Source organism: Hylaeus volcanicus, chromosome 4 (genome assembly GCF_026283585.1).
Source record: "Hylaeus volcanicus isolate JK05 chromosome 4, UHH_iyHylVolc1.0_haploid, whole genome shotgun sequence".
NCBI lineage: Eukaryota > Metazoa > Arthropoda > Insecta > Hymenoptera > Colletidae > Hylaeus > Hylaeus volcanicus.
The window spans coordinates 21,581,907-21,607,548 of record NC_071979.1 but is presented as its reverse complement, the minus strand read 5'-3'; the positions used below and the strand labels follow the sequence as shown (position 1 = coordinate 21,607,548).

The following is a 25,642-nucleotide window of genomic DNA, read 5'->3' as shown; positions in this document are numbered from 1 at the left end:
ATAGCGAATTTTTGCAGATGGCGATTTGGGTATCCATTAATTGGAGAACAAGATTATAATAATTGAAGCTATAAATAAATAGGGACAGATACACGAGACAGCATCGTTTATAATTATTTTGAATTTACTGTCTATTTGATTACGATTTTATATTACCCATAGTATATTATAAAATATTACTCGAAGTAAATATAATATAAAGTACTAACGTATTCCATTCTTATCACAAATTCCTAGATTGTGATATCCAAACTATTTCATCTCTTTAATGACAAGTAATTTACATCCCCTTAAAGAAACACTAGTAAAAACCTTGTAACAAAGCATTCAAATTGCAAACTTTGAAAATCCCTGTCATGTGCATATTAAACAAAATAAGTACAGAAACGTTCCTGTAATAACACACCTATTAGTCCAAACGCGACCATTCCGGTAGATTACCGAGGTTCGCCGCGAAGCATAAAACCGTAGGCAAAAGAGACCTTAACCGACACAGGAATATTCCTGACCCACCAAAATTCTTGAAAAGGATTATAGCGTGCCGTTAAACGTAACAGCCGATTCCTGTATTCGCTCTATGAAAGCGTTTAACGGTGACGTAAAATTTCCGACAAGTGAGCGCGACGAGCTTCCACGTGTTCACGAAAATACCCAATATCCGCAAGTGGATTAACGTGTACTCGATGCGTTTCATTTCGCAAAGGTATCGACCGTTTTGTGGAAATTACTGGGACTGAAATTGTATGCAGCATTCGAATCCCGCGCGGCGAAATCGCGCTGGTCACTTGCCGTTGGACACATTTTGGGAAACTTTATTGGACCCTGACGACATCCGCACCGTCCCCAAGTGTTCATTTGCGAAATCGTTTATCGCTGGACCTCTTCGGTAGCCGGGAATGCGGGCGCCGTAGTCGTGTTTCGGTTTATAGTTGCACCGAGATAAATCCAGTGGTTACTTTGTGGGAAAATAAATGTTACGATGTCTTCTCGAACACCTTATTATAGCACGTTCGCGATATTTGTACTTGGAGTGCTTCGGAAGTATTTTAAGATCGTTAGGAATGTAACGTTCAAAGTATGCGCGATAGCGATTACTTGCTCGGGTTGCTTTTGTCCAACCCAGATGAAATTTTGTTCAGTCATTCTTCGTACTCTAACAAAGAATACAGGCTACTTGATTTGCAGAAATATTATCCATAATTATTATTAATCCTTTGCATTCGCAGTCAAAAGATTAAACAACATTAGTGCCTCCGTTTCTCGGGAAAAAACGCAATACCTCTCACCTTTCTCTTCATACAATTAATTTGTACAAGTGTAGCTAATAAAATCAAACAACTAGAACAAAAATAATATTCTTTAACAATGTCCAGAGCCCCGAGGATCCAAAGCCAGTGTACACCTTCGAGCTGACCACGAACTTCTTCGCGATCGACCCGTCCGGAATGTTGATCGTGAACGAGGAGAATCTGGACCGAGATCCTCCCAGCCCTGGACGTTTCCGGTTTCAAGTGGTCGCCAGGGAAAAAACGGGGGTCGCTGCGTCCACGCCATTATCCTTCGTTGTGACTTTGAACGACGTCAACGATAACGCTCCTACGCTCCCTATGACAGCGCCAATCACCGTCCAAGCTGGAGAAACGAAGAGGGTGGTAACGAAGGTAGGTACACGTTTACTGCAACTAATTCCTCGTCGTTAACGTCGGAAATGGAAAAAAACGTTCGAATACTACATATTACAGGTGATTTATCACTGTAAATAAAACATGTACCGTTAATTCGTTCTCCAACCATAAATGATATATCCACGACGCGTGCACTCTCTCTAACGATTTTTCATCTAATTTATTTCGCCTTCGTCGTAATTAAATGAACGCGGTTTATTTGTATGGACGCGCGGTTTGAAAACATCCTAGTAAATCTATCATGTTCCAACGCCATCGCCGCTCGACTGCTTCGGGGGAAACTGCATCCGTATTTATGAGCGTAGTCGAGAATAGCTTAAGTTTGAAACAGAGGATCTCGACGAAATAAATTCCGAAAGCGATAAGAAGTGTTCTATTTCGTAACCGTTCGATTCTCGTCGCGAGGATCCCGTGATATACAATGTTCACGTTTACTTTTTACCGGTTGTTTATGTGGCCTCGATTGGAGCACTATCCGCGGTATCGCGAGTATCGATCCCTAGTTCATTACAATTAATTACCATTGTGTAACCTGAGAGAGGAAACCTCCACTTGCGTGGTTTCGCACTGTGTACAACTTTGGGTTTGGTCGTTCAGTGTTTGTTATGATTTCGAAACTGTAGCACTTTTTACGTTTCAATTAGCTGGAGTTTTTTTTTTTATGGTTTTAGGACCTGTAGGCGGGGAGCGAAGTAGAATTTCTTACTTTGTTTTATTGCAGGAAGAACTTTACTGTTTCTTTTGTCAGTAGGGTATCGTAAAAGTTTACGTTGGAAATTCTACTTTATTTTTAACAGAGGTGGAGGAATTATTGTGTAGAATACACTTTTTAATACAAGCTTTCGAATCTATTCTAATAAAAAATTACCCTACACGAAATAGACCAAAACTATAAATGATTGTTTTCTTGTACTATAGCTTTGGTTTCTCATGGCTACGATCTCAATATTATTGTAAATCTACCAGAAAAGTTGGTCTAATTACGTTGAACACGTTAGGTGGAAGCGACGGACAATGACAACGGGGAGAATGCTGAAATAACGTACAGTATTTACCACGTATCGAACAACGGCTTGCAAAAATTCAAAATCGATCCCATCACCGGCGTGATCGAGTCCGTGAGGAAATTGAACGCTGGTGAACAGTACAGCATCACGGTCCAAGCGACGGACAAAGGCGGGAAATATTCGCAAACGATAGTCGAGGTGAACGTGATCCCTGGACCCAATACAAGGAGTCCCGTGTTCCAACAATCGGTGTACGAAGTGCAGGTCAGCGAGGGAGCTTCGATTAATTCAACAGTCGCAACAATTACTGTAAGTATCTGTGTATTTGGAATTATTAGATAACCATAGACATTATTGTAGGCATTGTGTTAGCCGTAGTTCATTTTAACTTTGATTTCTCGGAACTCTTGATGAATTTTTAATTCTATTGATTCGAACGAAACGCACTTGAGAGCATTATTGTAATAGTATCGGTACTGTGCTCGCCTTACGTGCAACCGATCTATACCGGAATTTTCGTAGAAGTATCAAACGTGTATCGATTTCGTTCGATGCTAGCATATTTGAATCTGTTCAATGCAAAGTATTGTTGGGTTGAAGAATGTATTTCACTGAATATCAATATTAAATAACAAAAATCTGCGGGTACATTAATTTTCTGACATTTGCAAAAAAATCCCCACACATATGCATTAATAATTCTAATTATCAAAACATAAATTGTGAAATCAATTCAGTACAGAGTCTTTCCTATCACTCATAAATTCAGTAACAACAAGATTGGCAATAATTGAAGATACGATTCATCCCAATTGCCTAAGACACCCAATACGTTCACCCCTAAAACGCTCAATCCATCCAACGTGTCGTACTTAATAATCGACAACATTTTTCAGGCGATCGATCCAGAGAACGACCCGGTCTCCTACTCAATTGTTTCTGGCAACGATCTACGCCAATTCGCGATCGGCGATAAATCTGGCGTGATCACCGTTATAAGGAAGTTAGACAGGGAGGACCTGACTCGTTATCAGCTGGTGAGTTTTCGTTCGATGGTTGTTCGGGCGTCGCCCCATAAAACTTGCCGCCTTACAAGAAAAAGCAATCGCCGTTTCTCGTAACTGCTGCGAGGCAATAACGTGGTTCTTATCTGAGACGACCGTTTCTTCCGACAGCTGATAAAGGCCGAAGATTCCGGTGGTCTGTTCAACACGGCGACGGTGAACATCAAGGTGACTGACATCAACGACAAAAATCCGGAATTCGTGGACCTGCCGTACGAGTTCACCGTGAAGGAGGGTGAGGCCCGTAAATTGATCGGTCGTGTCCACGCGGAAGATGCCGACGAAGGCGTCAACGCCGAAATTACGTACTTCGCACCCGACGATATTCCTTTTACTGTGGATCCCGAAACTGGCGATGTCCTGACGAAGATTGTTCTGGACTACGAGCAGAATGACGTGAGTGTTTCTTTTATTATTGCAGGGGAAGGGAAAATGGAGATTTAAGGGTAGATGAAGATGATACGACGATAATACGACAAGAATGTGACGATATGATAATATTAGTTACTTAACTCCTTTTTTCTGAATCATATTCTGTTTGAATTCGTACAGATTGAATTAATTTTCCCTAAGATTCTTTATTATACTCGTAGTTACTTTTGCATGATGTCTGCCGTGACGTCATTCGAACGAAAACACTTTATACGCGACATGTATTTAATAATACCACGATTTTCCAGTCGTGATGTTCTTTACAAACGTCGTTAAGCGCACCTTAATTTTAGAAGCGCTCCGTAAATTGCGGTTGATATTAAATTCTGATTTACAGGAATATAAATTCGTGGTAACCGCGAGAGACGGTGCTCCAGATCATCGTCTAGCCACTGCAACCGTGACGGTGAAAGTCGTAGACGTCGAGGATGAGATTCCCGTTTTCCATCAAAGCAGCTACGAAGCACGAGTTAAGGAAAATGTGCCAGATTACACTGTTATTCAAGTGGCGGTGAGTTTAATTTCGAAACAGGAGAAATCCCTTAAAATTAAAATTAGAACATTGTTGGTCAATCCGAAAGTTTATCGTAAAATGATCATAAATGTATAGAGTAATTAATTTTAATATTAATGTCTGTGAATAACATAAGTACATTCAATTTTAACATTAAAATATATCATCTTAAATGATAATGCCAGCACAGACTCCCTGCGATTTTAATTTAATTATAATTAAAATACACTTCTGCATGAGGTGGCTAGTCTAATTACATTTTGCGTGGTCGATTTCCGCTATACCTTTGTGGCGCAAAGAACGCCATAAGTTCTGGACGAACGGTCATCCTCCTCGGGCCTAAAGTGAACGCGTTTAATTCCAGGCCGATGATCCAGACACAAAGAAGCACATTACATACACGATCAAACAAGGAGACACTGAACTGTTTGGCATAGACCCGAAAACTGGAGTGATTAAAACTCTTCGTGGGTTGGACTACGAGAGGGAGAGCCAACACATTCTCATCGTTGGGACCGAGGAAAACACTAGTGATTTACCTGGATCCACCACCAAAGTTATCGTCAATGTTCAGGTAATGAATTGTAGAATTTTATACTTTTATACTTTTCGTGGCACTCCACTTAACTAAAAAGGGGAAGTAATTAAAATTCTATAGAAGATGACGTGACAAGTAAATCTTTTTTTCTTTAGTCCAAAAGACTAAAAAAGAATTTTCTTTTATCTTCCGTCCTCTCAAAACGGATTTTCAGTACAAAATCTTCGTTGCACCATTGCACACGCATACGCCAACTAACATTAAATGCGTTAAAGAGAAACTGACAGATTTATAACTGCTCACTTTCACTAGCCAATTAATAACGAAACCAATATCCGTGGGACTAATTAATTTGCGAAACTAGCAAATATCGAGGCGAACAATAAGCCTTTAGTTAGTCAAGAACAATGGTACTTACGATACTTTATTATTCCAGGACGTTAACGACATTCCGCCAGTGTTCACGTCAGTTCCTCGTCCGATTACTTTGGACGACGACGTTCCCATCGGCACGACGGTCATCAATCTCATAGCAACAGATTCCGATGGCACGGCTCCTGGAAATCAAGTGAGTACTTACGATCCGTGGATAAAAAAGCTCGAGGATACGATTGTTATTGTCTGGCCTTAGGTGAGATATGAAATAATCGGCCGTGGGATAGCGAGCAAGTACTTCCTGATCGATCCAGACTCCGGTGTGCTCAGAATAAGGGACGATTTACGTAAAGAAACGGACACGGAATATCAGGTATTATTAACTTATTCTTCCAGCGTCGCTGTCGCTGCACACCCTAAAGTCTTTATTTCCGTTTTGTTATTAATCCCGCCATGAAATTTAACGCGGAATCTGGAAATTTATCGCGACGCACCCATTAATATTTTAGGTGGACGTGCGCGCGTACGATATGGGAGAGCCGCAATTGTCGTCCGTCACGACAGTACCGATTTACGTCCGCCATGTTGCCACCGTGCCGCCAGAAATTGGCCTGGGCTTCGCGGAGAACTCGTACAACGTCGAAGTACCCGAAGACGCGAGCGACAACACGCTCATCAAGATAATCACGATCATTAACAGCCACGCGCACGACACTACTCCGCTGAAATGCGAAATCTATAATGGTAACGAGGATGGATTGTTCGAGGCGAACGTCACGGAAGAGAGGAACTGCGCGCTGACATTGAAGAAGGGGGCCCTGGACTACGAGACAACGGAGTCCTATCAAATCAAGATCAAGCTGGAGTCTCTGTCTGGTCTTCTGAATTCTGGGAGAAACACAACCATGGTAAAGAGTGGAAACTCGATATTTTATTGAAGAATTCTTAGTTCGCTTTCAAAGAAATAACCCAAGTCTATTTCCGATTTCCATTTTCCCTCGAATTCCAGGTGAAGATCCAAGTGTTGGACGTGAACGACAACAAGCCAGAGTTCATCTTTCCAGAGAGCAATAAAAAGCTGACGAGGGGACGTTACTTCGCCGCCATTCCTCGAACGGCTCAGTTTGCATCCACGGTGATACAAGTGAAGGCTCACGACAAGGACAGCGGGAAATACGGGAAACTCGAGTACAAAATTCATGGAGGACGAGGCTTCGAACACTTCGCCATGGACAGCTCCTTAGGAATAATAACAACCACCGCGACGTTCGACAATATAGATCCGTCGGAACTTCCATTCAAGTTCGACGTGCGAGTACGTGACAATCCTAATTCGACTGATAACTTTAACTTGATCGTCGCCCCAGTTATCGTGAACTTGATCGGAGAGGAGAATTTGATGATCTTGGTGATCACGGACGCAACTCCCGATGCCTTGCGGACGGACGCTGATAAAATAGCGAGCATCATTGAGGAGAAGAGTGGGCTTCTGATAGGCATCGGCAAAATTGCTGTTAGGACAAATTTGTCGAGGAATGGCTCCAAAGAACAGTACCCTCAGGACTCTGACGTTTGGTTCTATGCGGTTGATCCCGACACTGAAATTATTTTGGACAGGAACAACTCGAGGATACAAAAGTAAATTTTATTTATATTAGTTGTTTATAAGTGGAATTTCCATAATTACAAAAAAAAAGTACAGATTAGAAGAACTGATTTCATTAACGGAATATAAATTCTACTTCAAACATTCTACTTGAATTTTTTTATGATTTTTAATCCAATTCAACTTCGAGGATATTTTTAATTCTCTGACCTGCAAACAAGTTACAGGGCATAGAAATATCATAGTCATCGCAAACTGACGTAACCATTTCGCAGCTACTACGTAATCCTGGAACAACAATTCATCCACGACCTCGCATTTCGCGATAATTCTTGAACTACACAGGACTGATTTCGTTTCAGGTCGATCATGGAGAAGCCAGCAATGACGAACATCACTTTCGACGTATCCACATTGGTTCGCGCCACCGCGATCGACATTCATGCACCTGTTATACCACCTGAACCAGTGCGAACGCAGACTGCCATCGCTTTCAGTGGTGAAGTGTTTCCATACGCGTTGATAATCATCGCCTGCGTCATATTGATTTTAGGCATCGCTGGCATCATCTATATCTGCGTCTCCTGGTCCAGGTAAATTATGCATTTGTTTATTAATTTCCATCTGTTAGTCTAAAAATAATCTTTGTTTATATCGATCCATTCATTCTTTCGGTATTCATGTTTACATATTTTTACTATAGTCCATTTTTATTGCAAAAGACAATAAGGCAATCAGTGTTCTATTTTATTTTATCTTTTTCTATTAAAAAATTCTAATGTTGCGCAAAACTTCCATCTCAAGAGTGTTCAAAATAGCCTTTCAATTGTAGCAACAGCGCCGCTGTTATGTTAGTATCATGCGAAAGAAGCGTTTTCAATTATTGCTATGAATATGCATTGTTGGCCTGAGGCTTCGCGTGTTCTATAAATTCAGCATTCTCTTCATTACTTCCATTAGAATGAATTAAGCTTTCCGGCTTGATTACCTCTGGAAATACATAGTAACATCTTTATGCATCACAGTTGCGAAATTGTATACTCTGTGCGAATATTTTGAACACATAAAAAATTAAATTCCATTGGTTTACATTCTTATTATTTTAGTAGCCATTCGGGTATTTATTAAGTTAACTTCTTTATAAGCAATATAGTAACATTAAATTATACGAATATGATACGAAAGTTTCTCTTTTTGCAGATACAAAGCTTACAAGGAAAGAATGCAGCGTATGTACGTTGTGCCTCGTTACGATCCCGTGTACGTGGAGCCGAATCTGAAAGAGTATGAGACGCAGGTGCTTCAAATGAGTGTGCCTGTGGACGACAACGACAGCTACAACGATCTCCAGCTCGATTTCAGTAACAAGAACCACGCGTTTAGCTTGGACAATGTCAGTTACATTACCAAAGATCACGGAGAAAGTACTGGTAATTATAATATTTTATTATCTTTATAAATATCATCATGTTTTCGTTCAGTCGTCACGAAATCTCCATACTCAAACATGAAAGTAGCAGATTAGTAACTTGATTTCACGTCTGAGAACATAGTAAAGGAATTTACCAAACATTGTCCAGCAAGCGTTACACATATAGCAAGTTAAAATCACCCTGCAAACCCAACGTCCTTTCTATTTCCTGTCACGAATAGAGACGAAGTTTGTCTACGCTCAAGTAGTGAACAAGTGGCTGACACGGTACCAAGAGATACCAAGCACATGTTCGAGTTGAATTGCTACAACAGCTAGGTACGCCTTCCTATCGGAGTGTAGAGTTATTCCAGAGCAACTTCTTTAACCATTCCACGTTCGGGAAGTTTGGAGTTGCGGCTCTTCTTCTGCTTGTTTATTCCCGACGAATCGTGTTTCACGGTTGGTACCTGCAGCGGTGCATAAACATTAATTTTAGATACTGTGCGCTCTCGAAAGAAGAAAATTGTTTGGGGAAGTCATTGTAAACTTTCGCGATAGTTATCGGTGGGTACGTGGAGCTCCACGTCTTCCTACTTCTGGTTACACATTTGCAGCAAATTTTTGGGGAATTTCTGCAGTTTTGTATAGAATAAATGGAGGAGTTTTCTTCCTGTATAATGGACGGTATAGGCAATACACTTCTGTGTTGGAGTTGAGGAGAAGACTTGGTTCAAAAACTTTAAATGTATAAACAGATCTTATACAAAAAATATTATTCCATCAGAAGTAACCGTCCGAGTTGGCTCCAAAACACGAGCTTCTCAATTATCTCGAGCAATATACCCTTAGAAGTCACTGTTCTCGGATTCCGTGCAGTCTTTGCGCGAACAGCCATCAATTATGTACAGTTTGCGATAGGAGAGTTTCGCGAGACTCTCGAACTTTCGTCTCGAAACAGTTTATAACTTCGCCGTGCTAGCAAATAATCAGGGAAACGAAGGCAATGATTCACAGCCGCATTTATCATCTGTTAAGGTCAACAGAGTCCGGTGAGTTCCGAGGCGGCGACCACGGCGCGTGCTTCCAGCATAGTTGGTACCCACGGAGACACAAACATCCACTCCCTGCGTCGATCCACCCTGGGCAGAAAGAACCACAGCGCGAGCAACGCAAATACGTTGAGCAATCACGACGCGACGCCAGTCTTGAACCCACTTTACAACCGTGGCGGCGACCTGCTGAGTCCCAGCCCGTCGAACGACAACGTGACGTTCAGGGAAAGGAAGGATTACTCTCATCTGGGATTCACGTACTTGGGCGAACAGAGTCCGGTGGAAACTACCACGGAATTGTAAACAGAACCGGATACGAAGTTGGTATTTGATGCTCAACCTCGGAACCCCGTCACGGAGTTTCCCCGCCTGAGCGTGGTTTTGTTTGTACCATAACAAAGAACCCTTCAGTGGCTCGTGATGTGTAATTCGTGGAACTGACTCAACGTATTGACGGTGGATCTCGTGCATCGATATATAGCGCATCGATAGAGACATTATCGATCTAGCCGTCCATGGTACCCGATTCGAAGTGATGTAGCTGGATGGATAACGTGATGAGACTGTAGGGGTACCTGAGGTACGGTGGAAAGTCGATTATTGCGGGAAAATGGGGCTAAAGGCTCCTGCAATGCTCGAGGTTCGTGCAATAATTAGGATAACTAATCCAATGAGAAGGGCTCCCATCTATATCGTATCTCTACTGCCTGTAGGCGCTTCTACCAATTACTTACATCCTCCATCTTTGCATGCTAAGTGACCAACCACTTCGATCGAGGATCTATTGCGGTGTATAATTTGGGCAGTGGTCCCCCTCAGGTCTCATATTCTCAGAAGTCGTAGTACCTTCCGCTCGTGAGCATGATTTTTCCCCGGGTAGATGACTAGGAATCACCCCCCGCCCTTACTTTGTTCCTTTAGCATCGATCGATGGGTTGAATTTTGCGTATTATTGCAATGGTTGTACGAATATTAACAACTTGTATTAAATATACCGCAGAGGGCCATTTTTCAGTCCAGCAAGGAATTTTTAAAGTCAAGCAGGTCTCTATACAAACTTTGCTAATAAAATCTACGATTAAAAATAAGAAATATAGAAAGCCAAATATATTTTCAGACAGCTACCCCTACTATTCGAAATGAATCAATGCCACGAGTTATTTTCAAACGACCCAACAGGAAATGAAAGACTGAAATGTTATTCGAAATGCTTATTTTCGTCCGAAATAAAGTTTGCTCAAAACTCGATTCGCGCGAAACCAAACCACTCAACGGTATGCGAAATATCGATCGGTGGGAAAAGGAACCCCGAGCGTATGAAAAGTAATGACCCAATTCGGTTTCTTACTAGCGGGAGTTATTATACATTTTTGAGATCCATACCGTGCGAAATTGCTCGTTTCTCGCGCAGTTTATCCGTCGAAACGCGTAATAACGAAGCCGAGGGCGGATAGAATTGCGATTCTAAACAATTACAAGATTCGTTCCGCGCGACGTACTTTGAATCGACTTGTCCCGATGAATACGCCCGCCGCGTGTGCGCGCCGCGACCGAAACGAGGTCGCGAGTATTTTGCTCGCATGACGAACAAAAAGCCTGCGTTTCTTTCTGTGCGCTAGAAACGCCCCAAAAGGCATTTGCCGTTGCATGTGGAACTGGGACTACTCGAACAATTTAATACTCCAGTATTTTACTCGTATTCGAATGTTGAGAATAAGCTTCGAATAATCGAGTATTCGAGCATCATTATTATTATATTTGAGTCTTCAAATATCAATAATATAATATTTGAAAGATCGAGAACCATTATTTTAATATACGAGTAAACTCCAATATCATTATTATTTTAATATTTGAGAATTCGAATATCAGTATTTGAATATGTGAATAATTGAGTATCGAATACATTAATATTTGAGCGTCTCAATAACATTATATGAATGTTTAAGCAATGGAATGTTATTATTCCAATGTTTGACTAATCGAGTACTATTATTACATTCCTCGAGTACTCGAAAACCAAATAAAAATAAAATTTCAAAGAAAAACATCAAATTAAAAGAACTTAATTTATAATCCACCAATATTTAGATTCTCTTTCACTGCGCAAAGTTGGATGCGGAAGTGAATATTTGAATCGCTGAAACTCGCGACTAGTCTCAGCCTCATTTGCAAGTAGAACGCTAGAAATAATATTTGTTATAATGCAAATCGAGTATATAACGAGGTAGAGAACGTTGTTTCTCGAAACCTCGGAACAGACTGTACAACAAAATCGCCATCGATTTTACGACACAACGACTTTAAATGTGAGTTATACTATTTTGCTCGGATGCAACGTGCCTGACTATGCAACGTTGTCCGTTAGGTTGTCGAATATAATTTAATGATGTAATTAACGAAACCGAGATCCCCACTCAAGCGACTTTTATATTATATCTATAGCGTGAAATATTTTATTATCCCCGTCCCAAGATGTTTTCGTCGATATTTCTTGCTTGTTACGCGATGAATCTCTTACTTCCGAAATGGTATCATCCAATGTATTCTTTTTTTTTTTTTTTTTTGTAAAATTGTGGATCATGTTACAAGGCCTCAGGAGGTTATTTAGAGACTTAATTGGTAAAAAGGAAAGATATAAAAATATGAAAAAACTTACTAAAATCACTTGCACATTACTATTTAGTTTTCGAACCAACCATATCAGGTTATATGCAACAGTATAACAAGCAACCCCTGCGTTTCTTCAGTCTATAGATTAAGCAAAGAATCTAGCGTATTTTGTACATGGTATCGAAACATAAAATTAAAAATATCCGGTTATAATTGCTTCAGAAACTTTGGCCATGTTTGATAACTGAAACACAATCACATCGCACCATTTGAATATAATAATATCTGAATAATATTTATATTCAAATGGTAATTATTATTACCAGTGAGCGTACCGTCCATCGTAGCTGTAAGGAATTGATAAAACCGTAGATCTATAAGAGACGCGTTTGAATACATGTGTGTGTGTCGTGTGTGTGTATTATGTAAATGTCATCGGCCCGTGAACTTATTTTATATATGTATATGTATGAGAAACCTACGTAAAAACCATTGTATAATAATATCGTTCTATTTATAACTGTTCGGTTGCTCATATTATTTGATTACTTTTAACGGTGTTCAACCGATGGTACGCGTCGTTGTTTGCGTCCACGTCGGTACGAAGCCTCCCTTTAACAATGCACGTATCAGTTTTCCGCGCCCTCTCGATCAGGCGTGGGCGTTTCATAATTTTTTTCTTTCTTGCGGCTCCGAAAATTCAACTGCAGCCGACAGCTAGCGGTGGCGCCAGTAGGAAAATGTGATTCAACGGACTGTGTTCTTGAGTGATCCTTTGAGGTGGTTACCGCTCGGTTAACTTTCACTGCTTTAACCCTTTGCACCCCGAAACAATCAGGCTATGCGTTGGTAGTAATGCCTGAGGAAACTTCAAATTTGTGTTGATCAAAAATAAGCATAGGTGAATCGCAAAGGGTTAAAATGGTTGAGTTGTGAAATGAAGTATCGCTAGACGTAGAATGAGTCGAGCGTATTTCAAGTGTATTCTAGTTGAATCAAATTGAATTGGTTGCTCGATGCCGTTTCTGATTGAAGAAATAATTTAAAAAAAATACACAAAAAGTAATCGTTTTAGAAAGCTTTGACTTTGACTGTACGAACTTCAGGAAGACAATGAATTGGCTTGAGTGCTCCTTTTTTTTTGATCCAACTATAGGAACTGTAAGTTTAACGACATTGTACTTAACGCGATAATCGAATATATATTAATTTCACCTTTTTTTTTTAAAAAATGTAAAAATATCGTTAAATCGTCTACATGCATGCGATATGCTAATATAAATTGACCATAAAAATGCCAAACTGAATGGATGAAATATATTCTAACCGCGTGGTAAGCGTTCAAGATACGTACTGATGAGTCTGGTATTTGATCATTTGTACTTAATTTAGGTGGTAATGTAACCCACGTGCGTCGCCAGTCCGTCGACTGGAGCGTTAACATCTACTCATTAGTTGTGTATTGTTTAAGATGAACGAGATACGAGTGCTGTAAAAATTGTTAATATCTAATAAATCTATTATATTTAAATACCCACGTGTCTTCCATCGCTTGATCACTTTTTAAACTTCGAATTACTAATGTTTCATAATCTAGAGTACAGTAAATAATATTTACCATTTGCAATAGTTACACATACTATAAGATTGGATTACAGTTAGTACTTTTCTATAAAATTTTCGCAACAATGTAAAACGCTTTCGCAGGGTGGTCTACAGACAGCAAATAAATAAAAAAACGATACATATGCTCAATTTTTTAACTGCACGCTGTTTCGCATTTTCCGAAATACTCGATAAACAAGTCTATGGAAGAGCAAACCGCACTACGGAATCGTGCAGCACTTGGACTAATAACCTTGCGGATATCATTCCCACGTTGAAGATACTGTGGGACCTCGTAAATCCGGATTAAGCGAATTATATTAATTATGACAAATCGATAAATGACGTAGGTTGTAAAAGCACCAAGAAGTGTAACAGGATTTAAATGTTTATTAGAAGTAACCGTTGAAATAAAATATTCTACAGGACATCGTCATTCGACCTCCAGTTTCAACCCTCCAAATGTCATCAAATTCTCAGAGGGTACGACTGTATGGCCCCCTTGCGAGCTCCTCAATCGTCGTCCAAACACCAGTGCCAACCATAGCTGCACAAATTACCACGGGATACAAACGTTACGTCTATGGGTCTCATTAATCTCTCAAGAACTAGTTCACTAATTATGCCCGAGTGGGTTTACTGTGGCTCGCTACAATAATTCCAGGTTGTGAGTGACCAAATGGTAGAAATGTTGACGCTGCAAAATGCTTCGAAAAATGTCACACCTAAATAAATTGAAATTTCTTTTAATTATTTTCTTTCTTCAATTTTTCTTGTTTATGTATTTTATTACTTTTCAACAATTTTCAAGCATTTAGTAAGAATAACGTATTCACCAACGAATTGATAACTTTTTTGTTAAATAAAAATGTAATCCTTCGTCGTTTTTCGTAAAATTTAAAATGGGACCATTTGCCCTGCGTTCGACGTATACATATATGTATGGACTTGTCGTTGCTTGATGTCTAGCTGTTAACAGGTTGGAATATTTGGTTACTGGAGTACTGTTAGAAGCTTGACTGCTCGAATATCATTTAACTGCCCGTCTATTCAAGCACTCTCGAATTATTTCCCCATTCAAACGTCACTCAAGTACTGGGCTCCAACCAAACAATATCCAGATACCCTTAGGCTACAAATACTTCCACGCGAAGTCCCCGACAACATTATCCCTCAGCTGGAGTGCTCGAGGCCAATCCCGTTCGATCGCGAACTCGTCAGCTGGTCCCGTGCCTGGTGAATCGGTCAGTGGTCGAACAGTGGACGTTCCGTTATCGACAGGACAAAGGGTGATCGGGCGAGGAGATGTCTCGGTAAAGAGCGTGGATCGACTAGAAGCGACGAGAGAGTGTCGGCGCCGCGCCGTCACGACGCGACGCAGCCGCATCTGTACCCAGCTTCCAGACGACGTAAGGGAGGAAGCTGGTCGAAAAGGGAGACATAGTGAGCGTGCCGCTCCCGAAGCAGACGCTGTGAGAGCTGCCAGCATTTACCCTCGACGGCATCGACGCGATAGTACGCGCCAGGATCCTCTCCTGAGTGTTGGGTGAATCATCGAGTCTCGCGACAGAACCACGGGAATCGGCACGTGTGATCATCGCAATTTATTCCAATTTCTCCAACCAAACGTCGTCCCTCGGGTTGACGAAACTCGTCCGTGGTCGATTTTGATCGGTGTGCCTGGAACGCCCGAGGTTTCGTTTTGAATTTAATCGCCAGGACGACGAGGATCGAAACCCTCGATGACGGAAGTGCCAACCATGACCACCTGTGAATGGATTTAAGGAATTTCTCGCTTAGAAAATAGCAGTGTCGTTCGTCGTTACACGACTGGAGCTTTTTCATTATCTTGTTTTTATTTCTTTATTTTTTCTGTTTCTCCTGAGTGAGTGGTGGGATTGGCGTCGACGACCGCGTTGCTGCTGAAGCCTGTTGACACGAACGTTACTGGTAATATGGCAAGTAATGTAGTCGTACGTAGTTGTATGTGTTCATAGACGAACTTGGGTCTTGCGTCGGTTTCGATGAGCTGTTGAGAATGGGCCTGAGCAACGATCGTTGTGACGAATTATTTTATCCGAGTGTAGGTAGAAGAAAAACATTTTTACGTGCGTTCTTTTATATTAGCATAGATCATAAATGTATAGAATCAGTAGTTTAATTATTAACTTACTTTGTACTTATTTTTTACGCAATATTTTTTTATATGAGCCTAGTTTCCACGACGATCTGACTTAAATCGATCCGTTCTTTGCTCTCATCATGCTATAAACTCACAATGGAGAACTTCGTGTTTCTTTCTTCGATAAATTAATAGTTCCTTTAATTTCTTTTTTATATAATACATTTGGAATGGACTTTATGTAGCACAGCCATTAGCATAATTTGAACCACCACACCTAAGCTCCAAGTTCCACGCAAGGGTCATTCTCCCCAGCTCTTCAGTCAAAGATAGGCAAAATTCTAATCTGGAGGAAACATTCAAGTAACTAATAGAACCTGAGCAACCGTCTATCATTTACTAATTAATAAACTGTGGATGTTTAGGCAAAGTCATATTTTTATATACACACGTGAAGAACACAAATGTAAATTAAAATATGTTTTGTCTTTTAAACCTGTATTTTATATTTTAAACATTTTCACACTTGTGCATATTTCCATTTGTCATAAATACATAAACATTCCCAGTGTACCAATTAAATTCTAAAATGAAGCATTCCTCAAAGATTAAATAAAGTTGTTTATTTATTACTCGAATGTTGCTCAGTCTCGTTTCTTGTGTAACTTTTACTTTCAACTTCGGTCATTCCCCCCCCTCCCCTCCCAATTGAAAACTGTTAACGATTGTTTTCAACGTGGTTTCCATTAACTTCACTGTAATTACCCCTGGCGTGAACGTCAGTGGTTTTAATTAATTTTCGCGCACGTAACCATTAGAATTAATTAATAAGAATGTAAGTGCGATCGTTTAACTGTGGACTTCCGGTTCTCGATGGAAACCTAGGCATACCCCGTTCGTGTTAGTCTGGATTAAGCCCTTGATCTCGACCAATTTCGATGTTGTTTTAACGCGACTAACGCACTAATTGATACTGTGCAGCCGTCTGCTGAACCCTTGTGTCCATAATCGATTAGTTTGGTACAAATTCGAGTGACGATTCTGTTGACGAGAACCGCGATTGGGGAACTTCGAAGAAGCATTGATTGAGATAATGTTTCACGACAAACAGAAATTTTCAATTAACCAGACCTCAACGTAACGGTGCGAAATGCAGCGAATCCTGTCTAAGAGGCGCCGAGTTTCAAACGCAATCGCTCTTAAATCCTCTCCAAACTCAAACTTCTCATCGTTATCTTCCACGTCTGGTACAAGACGAGTAGTCTCACGAAGTACCAGAGATAAGCGTCTCTTAGACAGGTTTCTAAACAAAATGTAGATAAATGGAGAGAAATCAAAATAAGAGAAACAAAGAGATGACACTTGATATCAACGATTCAATTAATTATTTTAAATGAATTTACCTTGTGTGACACTAACAGGAACACACTGTTAAGATTTTATTTCTTCAGAGGATAAAAAGTGAAGATAAATCGTCTCTGTCAAGTAATTTCGATCAAGTCCTGAAACTACAGACAAAAATGTCAAAGCATTTCTAGCGTCTCGGCGCTATACTATAAAACCAAGTGAACGTCGCGAACTGTATATACCACGATCCTCCTGCTTCCTTCTTTCTAATTGCCTTCGTTTCAGTGATGGAATATTGGCCTGTTGAGCATACTTTCATCCGCTAATATCGTGGAAAAAATCTCGTTATTCGTGCGTTTGCAGATGTTCTTTAATATTTCTTCCATCAATTTTAGTAAAAATGTTACTTGTTTTTCTTTTCAACATACTATTACTTCCATTTTTTATTAAATTTGTTATCTACTACGAACAGCTTTTCGTTGTCCTTTGTTTTGCGTGGTTTAAATATCGTACCTTTGTCTACTATAAACCGTCGACGTATGACGCACAAATTGGCTAAATTTGATTGGAATAATGAACGACGAATGAAAGCTCCATAGAGATATTTATTTCCAATATTCATTCCATCAAAGAGTTATTCAGATGAGTTTCTGTTTATTTAAAGTGAATTATAATTTCATTTCATAATCCAGATTGTATTTTTTACGAGACAAGGTCTGTCGCTCTTTCATTCGATATTCGAAATTTGTATCCATATTTTGTCTATATTTGTTACGAACGCACCAATATGGAGTTTATACTAGGCAAACGTTACCATTGGTCATCGATTATTTTGTCAACGTGTCCTGCATCGTGCTAAATTATTACCTATTTTTCAGTTTTCATGGTACCAATTTTTATTCCTTACACTCGCAAGTATTTCTATTGCTGTATTTAAGTTCAAGAAATAGTTTGTTAGAATAGCCATTTGAAATATTTGAGTAGCCTGATTATTGAACAACAATGATCGTTTCGGTTATTGACACAAGTGTTACCATGATTTTCGCAATAGTACGTCGCGTAGTATTCGCTTCGCAGAAATTTCTGAGCCCCTTTGTGAGCGCACAATGTCCACCTTCAAGTTATAATTGCATCCCCCGAGTAAAACGGAGGTTCTAAAGGCTCTCCCTATCAAGCTTAGTTTCCACGGTGATCTGACTTAAATGAGTCGATCCATTCTTTGTTCTCACCAGGCAATAAACGCCTAATGAAAAATTTAGCAATTTTTATTGCTCGCCTATTCCGTTACGATGTTTTAAAAACTCGTCGACTGTGCCTTTCATAAATTTTCTTCGTTGGATATAAATTTCAATGGACGAATTGGCTATACGTATTGTACGAAAATAAAAAATTGACCAATGTAAAATAATATTAGTAAAAGTTGAAGCAATATTCAGGAAAGAAGACGAAGGGTACCCTTTCATATATTGTTGAATTTTTAATTTTTGAGAACAACCAATAGTTAAAAAATAATGTAGGGAACTGAAAATTAAATAATCCTCTTATTTCTTGAAACAAAAATTCCGACACACACAACCGACTCTTCTCAAATTTAAATTTTTCCACGCGAATTAATAAATTTTTATTCGCGTGTCTGCCTTTGTTATCCGTACATCGTGGTTTCAATTTTCAACTTTCAGCCGTTCCGTCGAGAATTGTTGGTTCCCACGTCCAATCTGGACCATTTAAACATCGCCACTGACATACCTATATTTATTTGGGTTGTAAAAATTTAAAAGCAACGCGCGTCACCGCCGAACTGGGATACAAGTAAAATAAAAAATTCCATTATGAAAAAGCTTATTTAAAAGTCCAATGAATATCCTTCGTTGCTAAATAATTATACAACAGCCATGTAAATTTCAGGTGTTTTATTATTCGCAATTACGTGGCGAATCAAGCTTTATTTTTCGCTGGATATGTCGGTGTTATTCATATTTAACGAAGCAAAAAATTGGAGCCGTCTGGAGGACAAAGTAATTCACATGACCAACGTTATGTTTACAGATCGATGACTATTTGATGCCTTAAAACAAACCGGCATGAAATATTTGAAAATTGTTCTATTCGCGCTCAACTTGTTGATATTGGTAAGGTATTAAACATTTACTTAAAAATTATTCGTTCACGTAGCACCGTGTCGTCCTGAATTTCGACTGGAAGTTTAAATATTTATCGTAGCACTCGAAAGATAAATTTATAAAATATTTATCGAGAGAAGAAATGGTCTTATTTTTTAATGAAATGTGCATGTTGCTATACAGGGTATTTTTAAAAAAGGGTTCAGGTTGAAGTGTATTTAATTTATATAATAATAATAATTTTGTATTATTCCAAATATTAATGATTTTTACTTTTACTAACCAATAAGTAAAATGCGTTTGACAAGTGATGCAAATAAAGCCTGGAATTTTTGAAGAGTACCATTGTCCTATTATCAAAATGTGAAACATGTTCGTGGAAGCAGAAGAACCACTTAAAAAACTTTTTGCAGAGGTTAAAGTAAAATTCTAGTATGGTAATTATATGTATGCTTGCGAGTTGGATACGGGGAACAGAGAATAATTAAATGAAATTGAACATATAGGATCAGTTAGACCAATCAGTAATTGCTAAACTGCGAATTGTATGCATACACGCCATGTATTAATATAGCAAACATATACAGAACGTATAGAGTTCATATTTCATAACATAATATAATAACAATTCATATTTGTATACTTCGTAAATGAATAATACTTGCAGTTAAATAATTTCAAATTTAAATCAGTTTATTATCGAAACTGAAAATCAATTCTCAATCTGATAGAGTTAATATTTTTGAAATACGTTGACCATATATTTTTTTAGTTAATTTGAATATGGCTTTTGAACCCTGAACCCCTTTCAGCACTCTGCAGAATTCGTTTATAGAATGTATATATACATTATATTGCAAAAATTGACTACTAAGTATAACGAACATGACAATATTTTTAACAAATATAGGTAGATATAGACAAACATAGATTCTGACTATTAATTCCACAAGCTCCATGTTTACTTTAAGATCAATAAGTTAATAGTCTAAAGTAGTTTGATTAGTACCTTTATGTTATAGAAACTAGTGTTTGAATTTATACAACAGGGCAAAATGATAACCACCTTGCATTTTTCATAGATATTCAGTTGATACTTCACAGTGTCAAATCTTCCCTTGAAAATAAACATATTAAATGTTAAATGGACAGTAACCTGTACCTATACCTAGTACCTATACTAAGACAAAGTGGTAGCATTCTCGAACTGTTTACACCTTACACTTCCAATTTGAAACAATAGAATTAGATATCAAATCAATGGCTAATTTCCAAGGATCTCAGAACAAAATATTCTAAAACATCAGAAATATTCTCTCACTGTTTTCATACACTATTTAACGGATCACTATAATAACCTAAACGTCTTTTATTCAGCTGAACGTCTGTAAATGTTGACCAGTGGTCTAAACATTCGAAACAGACGCCATAAACGCATCAGTGTCGTTGTGGCGCATGGCTTCGCCCTATAGCGCCACTACTTTCCATGTTCGCCGTGCGCTGAAGCAATCATACAGCCCGATCGTATTCTAAATGATAGTGGTGTGCTTTTAATTTCATTTTCCAAACGTATACAGGAGCTATAGAACTCGCGACAGTATGTTACGTTATCCAAACTCTTCGTAAAGTTGCAATACTGTCCGAACGACGCACGTGTTTCCCAAAGGACACGGTTCATACCAAGAAGCCGCAAACAGTATCATCCGTTAGGGAACCACGAAAGCTTACAAGATCTCTTTTGCGAAGACAAGCAGATACAAGTCGTCAGAACACAAAACTCGTTGTAACTTTGGAACTGGGTTAACGCGTCCACTGTCAGGCTGATTTCATAAAAATTTCCTTAGCGCTCCATTCTTTCGGTATTCGAATTTTTCAACTCAATTTTATTTTTACCAATGTATCTACACTCTTTCAAACATCCATTAGATTTCTGTGCAATGCTATTTTTATTTAAGCTTTAAGTCTTAGAATACGATACTTGAGCATATACGCACGATGTGGTCTTATATTGGTCACATGGCCTTCCTTTTATTATTTCCAAGTGCTGAATCGATTCCACAAGTGGATGGTAGATATACCCCACCTTGCCGAAGCAAGTATAAATCAGATTCATATAGCACCCTACCGTATCATATCTTCCTTCAGCTGGCTTTTGGGATATCGATCCGCAGCAAGCATCAGGTGTTGGTACCATAACCCAACAAATGTTCTTCGTCGAAAGAGCCAACGAATTCATCGAGATATTAATATAAACACACTTTTATCGTGCACGCGAATTAACTGTTATTTCTCCTGCAGTGTGCTATCCTTTTATCCACCCTACCTTACATGATTTCTCCTAATAATTCGATAACAACACCAAATTAAAAACACAGTTAAGTGCGCTGAATTAATCATGGCGCCCAACCCTGTTCTATAAATAATGATATCAATATTAAAATTTTAGTCTGCCTGTCACCTATGTATTGTTTAAATGTATACCAATTCGAGGTGTGCTATCATTTTGTCCTGCGCCGTGTTTACCCTCACTAAATGTTACATGAAAAAAAATTGTTGGATAGTTGGCAGGGGGTACGGTACTCGGTATAGGGTTGCAGTTTGAGCCAAGCAAAGGACATCTCTTAAATCTCTTCGTACCTGACGCCACGCCGCACGTGACTAGTAACTCAATAGCTTACAGTTTACTCGGGCTCGGTGTCACGGTGGTCGCAGTCGGTTTCTTCGGATGTTGCTTCGTTTTGCGCAAAAATCAATGCATTTTAGCCGTAAGTGTCATCAGTGTCCCTCATCACGAGCTTTATTTCAACACAGTGATTCTTAACTATACCGTAAACGTTTTGATAATCTGCCTGACGAAATATTATTTTTGGTAGTGTATAAAACCGTTAGATCAATTAGAAATTAGTAGATGTTGAATTATTTATTGACGTTTTATTAGTAAAATTTGTTTGCTCCTGAATTTGATCAATCTTCAAAAATTGTACGTGAAGTTTATTTACACCTTGTACAGTTACAAAAGCTTGTGTCCATAGCTCATTTACATTAGTATTTTTACATAATGAATATTCAAGTTATTTGATTAAAATCATCAATTAATATTCCTAACATCATGGGGTGAGTTTATATAAGAATTCAGTGTAAATTTACCTGGTTCAAACATAAATCTAGAAATCCTTTCATTAGCTTCTAAATTAAATTTTTCTTCTCGTTAAATGTATACTTTCCAAACAATTTACTGTTGAATTTCCCTAATTACAATTATTCGAAAGCCTGCCAGATTTTTGCTTTCCTATATTGCGAGCTCAGAAAGTTTACCCTTAAAATCCTCTTTTAAACTGTGCTATAAGTTCGAGAAGGTTAAGAACCACTGTTACAGCGTTACAGGACACAAAGTGAATAATACAATCCTCTTTGTCCAGTATATGTGCATGCTGGTCGCGCTGATCGTCACAGAACTGATAACAGCCATTGTCGGGGGAGTGATGACGTTTCAAATACTGTCCGGATTAGAAGAGAGACTCATTAGCAAATTAGCCGACGACTACGGCCACGAACCGAACAGCGACCCATTTAGCCAAAGTCTCGACTTCGCGCAGTATAAGGTATAATTGCCTTAATAATTATAGCAATCGATTATCTATTCTCAGAGCGTGTTTATCCAGTGACGGATTAGATGCATTCGAGTGGCTCCTAGGCGCAAACCAATGTTTCGGATAATGGGCAAATATAAGCCACGAATATTTATTTTAAAACTTTTTCTGTAACAAGAAAACTTGAACCAAATTATGAGTAAACAAAGTTATTAGCGTCGATTATTTATCGAGGAAAAATGTGGACAAAATACTTGACTGATCTTATTATTAACCGAGAAATAGAATGGAAAATGTTTTGAAAATGTTTCCTGATTTCTCGCATTCCACGAAGAAATTTATCTTTTCTGACCAATGCCAACAATGACGATTTTTCGACATTGTTCTTTATTTCGTGTACGAATGGCGAATGCTGCGCTCGGAGAACCGTCCATCCAGGCATATTATGATGGTCCAAAGAGCATATAGGTGATTCTATTGCAGTTTAATTGCTGTGGAATACATGGATACGGGGACTACAATGGCACGGCCTGGTGGAGAGACGGGCAAATTTCAGGAACCAGAAGGCAGGTCCCTCTCACGTGCTGCGTTTTAAAAAATACCGAGGTACGCTGCCATACGATATCCCAAAAACTTTTACAACACCGCCCTGTCGACTTGTATGAAAAATTGGGGTCGCAGACGTGATTGAAGATGGCTGAATTTTATTCCAATAATAGATGATGAATAAAACTGTCTCGTGACGATTTATCGGCGACGTTTAATCGATCGGACCATTAAATTTTTGTTCCCTCTGGAATATTTCACCGTACAATTGGGATTCTTATTTCTGTCCAATCAGTGACAGACAAATAATTCTTCATCTTTCAATAAATATATTCAATCTCTTGTCGCTTTCATCAATTATCATCAATTGTTGGTTCGAGGAATCTGTTTTTTAAATATTAATAAAACAGTATTCTATATTTCTTAAAGTCCCTAATTTTGTATTTTTAATTAAAATTCTTCTTTAGAGTCCTTGTTTTTCAAATTTCAATCGCGACAAAAACTCATGCAACTATGTTACTGATAGTAAATTATGTTTTTGTCGCCTTACAGAAAACGAATACAGGAAGTCCGATGAGCTTTGTGTCAAGAGTGTTTCACAAAATTAATGTAAGTGAAAATGCAATTACTCTTAACATTTTCGAACAACGTATTAATAAAAATGTCTTCTTTGGCAAAAGACTGAGGAACCGTGGTTACATCCAAAGCCAAAGGACGAGGCAGCGTGTCAAGTGGAAGATAAAGAGGGTCACGATGGATATCGACATAAAGAGGTAAGTAATTCCGTTCTGCCAGTGAATTATTCCGTGAAAAAAAATGACAGATCTTGCTTGGTACGATAGAGGGGAATTTTATACAGTTTCAAATCGTTGTTACATATTTATACAGTTCTTTGATTGACCTAGTTGGAGTGTTGATTTTTCGAGCACTTTTACTTATCCAGTACAGTCGCAGTAGATACCACACTTAGAGTAGCAAATAGAGTACGTTTTTAGAAATTGTCATATCATTGCGATTAGTTTAACCCTTTGACTGCCATGTAGCGATATATCGCTCTTCAAATTTATTTTTTGTTAAACCTATAACGTTTTATTTTTATAAAATATTCTTTCAAAATTCTTTCATCCTTTCAAAATTTCTTCTGGCACTCAAAGGATTGACATCACAGAAATATAGAAAATGTATAAATGCAAAGACCTCGTATCCCTCCCCATAGTTTGCTTCACGTTAACGAAATATTTGTAGGGTTGTCTCGGTAAAATTACCAGTTGGCTGCAGAGTGAGAGTTTCACTTTAGTGATTCTGGGCATGGGGATGGCTGGCATACAAGTACGTTATCACACGAATCACCCTTGACTCTATTTCCCCCCTATGAAATATTGATCACGGTATGTACAATTTCAGACGTTCGGAATAATAACTTCAGCATTCCTTTGTCGAACGATAAGAGACATGGAAGTGGACTGAGCGACGGTATCCACGCCCGTGAACGCAAAGCAGGAAGGAAATCAATTTCAGGTTCCCCGTGGGTGATTGCGTGGAAAACAGATGCGTATTCTTGACATAGCGTTATTTTGCAATGATAAAGATCATGGGAACGACACACGCGATAGCGATTGGTCGTTAGGAGAACGATAAGGATAAGACGCTGGTTTAGTCACAATTAATTCGAGGAACACTCGGAGGGGTTGCGAACTTCGTTGTATGATAGAAAGCTGTGCTTGCTCGGAACCTTCTAAGCAATTCCCGTCCCTTATGTGTGTTTCAAGGAATATCGTACCAATTCGAATAAGAGCGAAGTATATATATATATATTATATATTAATCCTGTACATAGACGTTAGTCACTTCGTGTTCACTCCGAGTACGAATGTCGCAAAATTATCGTTTACTCTGTGATTCACTGCGAAGACGTCGTTGATAAGTATAAATTCGGACATGAGACGAGTAACTTTAATATTAGGATTGATAAGTTGCTCTTTGAATAAAGTTGAATGGGTATTGTGGAAGAC

The 25,642-nt window shown here is 38.9% G+C and overlaps 2 protein-coding genes across 4 annotated transcripts in view; both read left to right on the top strand.

The window, feature by feature from the left end:
* Positions 1 to 13,833, top strand: part of LOC128875967 (cadherin-99C) — a 120,940-nt gene extending 107,107 nt beyond the window's left edge. For both annotated transcript variants that reach the window (XM_054122029.1, XM_054122030.1), the window contains 13 exons: positions 1,374 to 1,661; positions 2,684 to 3,001; positions 3,589 to 3,729; positions 3,868 to 4,152; positions 4,526 to 4,699; positions 5,067 to 5,276; positions 5,677 to 5,808; positions 5,872 to 5,988; positions 6,125 to 6,523; positions 6,625 to 7,253; positions 7,584 to 7,814; positions 8,422 to 8,651; positions 9,671 to 13,833. In XM_054122029.1, the coding sequence (XP_053978004.1) occupies positions 1,374 to 1,661; positions 2,684 to 3,001; positions 3,589 to 3,729; positions 3,868 to 4,152; positions 4,526 to 4,699; positions 5,067 to 5,276; positions 5,677 to 5,808; positions 5,872 to 5,988; positions 6,125 to 6,523; positions 6,625 to 7,253; positions 7,584 to 7,814; positions 8,422 to 8,651; positions 9,671 to 9,990 (3,474 nt within the window). In that variant the 3' untranslated portion in view covers positions 9,991 to 13,833. The remainder of the gene's footprint in view (positions 1 to 1,373; positions 1,662 to 2,683; positions 3,002 to 3,588; positions 3,730 to 3,867; positions 4,153 to 4,525; positions 4,700 to 5,066; positions 5,277 to 5,676; positions 5,809 to 5,871; positions 5,989 to 6,124; positions 6,524 to 6,624; positions 7,254 to 7,583; positions 7,815 to 8,421; positions 8,652 to 9,670) is intronic.
* Positions 13,834 to 14,264: 431 nt separating this feature from the next.
* On the top strand, positions 14,265 to 25,636 carry LOC128875968 (CD151 antigen-like). Of its 2 annotated transcripts, none has more exons than XM_054122031.1 (9): positions 14,265 to 15,855; positions 19,421 to 19,503; positions 22,056 to 22,259; positions 22,914 to 23,096; positions 23,568 to 23,690; positions 24,183 to 24,239; positions 24,311 to 24,403; positions 24,876 to 24,959; positions 25,035 to 25,636. In XM_054122031.1, exons 2-9 carry the CDS (start codon positions 19,456 to 19,458, stop codon positions 25,095 to 25,097), a joined length of 855 nt encoding a protein of 284 aa, XP_053978006.1. In that variant the 5' UTR covers positions 14,265 to 15,855; positions 19,421 to 19,455; the 3' UTR covers positions 25,098 to 25,636. The 2 variants fall into 2 exon arrangements, with proteins under 2 accessions (XP_053978006.1, XP_053978007.1); XM_054122032.1 differs by having other exon boundaries at positions 14,265 to 15,863.
* Positions 25,637 to 25,642: the final 6 nt, after the last annotated feature.

Excerpts from the sequence above, each read along its gene's own strand:
- LOC128875968 (XM_054122031.1), top strand. The coding sequence starts at position 19,456 with ATGAAATATTTGAAAATTGTTCTATTCGCGCTCAACTTGTTGATATTG. Across the intron at positions 19,504-22,055 it reads CGCTCAACTTGTTGATATTG|TTGGCAGGGGGTACGGTACT; the intron begins GTAAGGTATTAA and ends ATTGTTGGATAG. Across the intron at positions 24,240-24,310 it reads GAGTGTTTCACAAAATTAAT|ACTGAGGAACCGTGGTTACA; the intron begins GTAAGTGAAAAT and ends CTTTGGCAAAAG.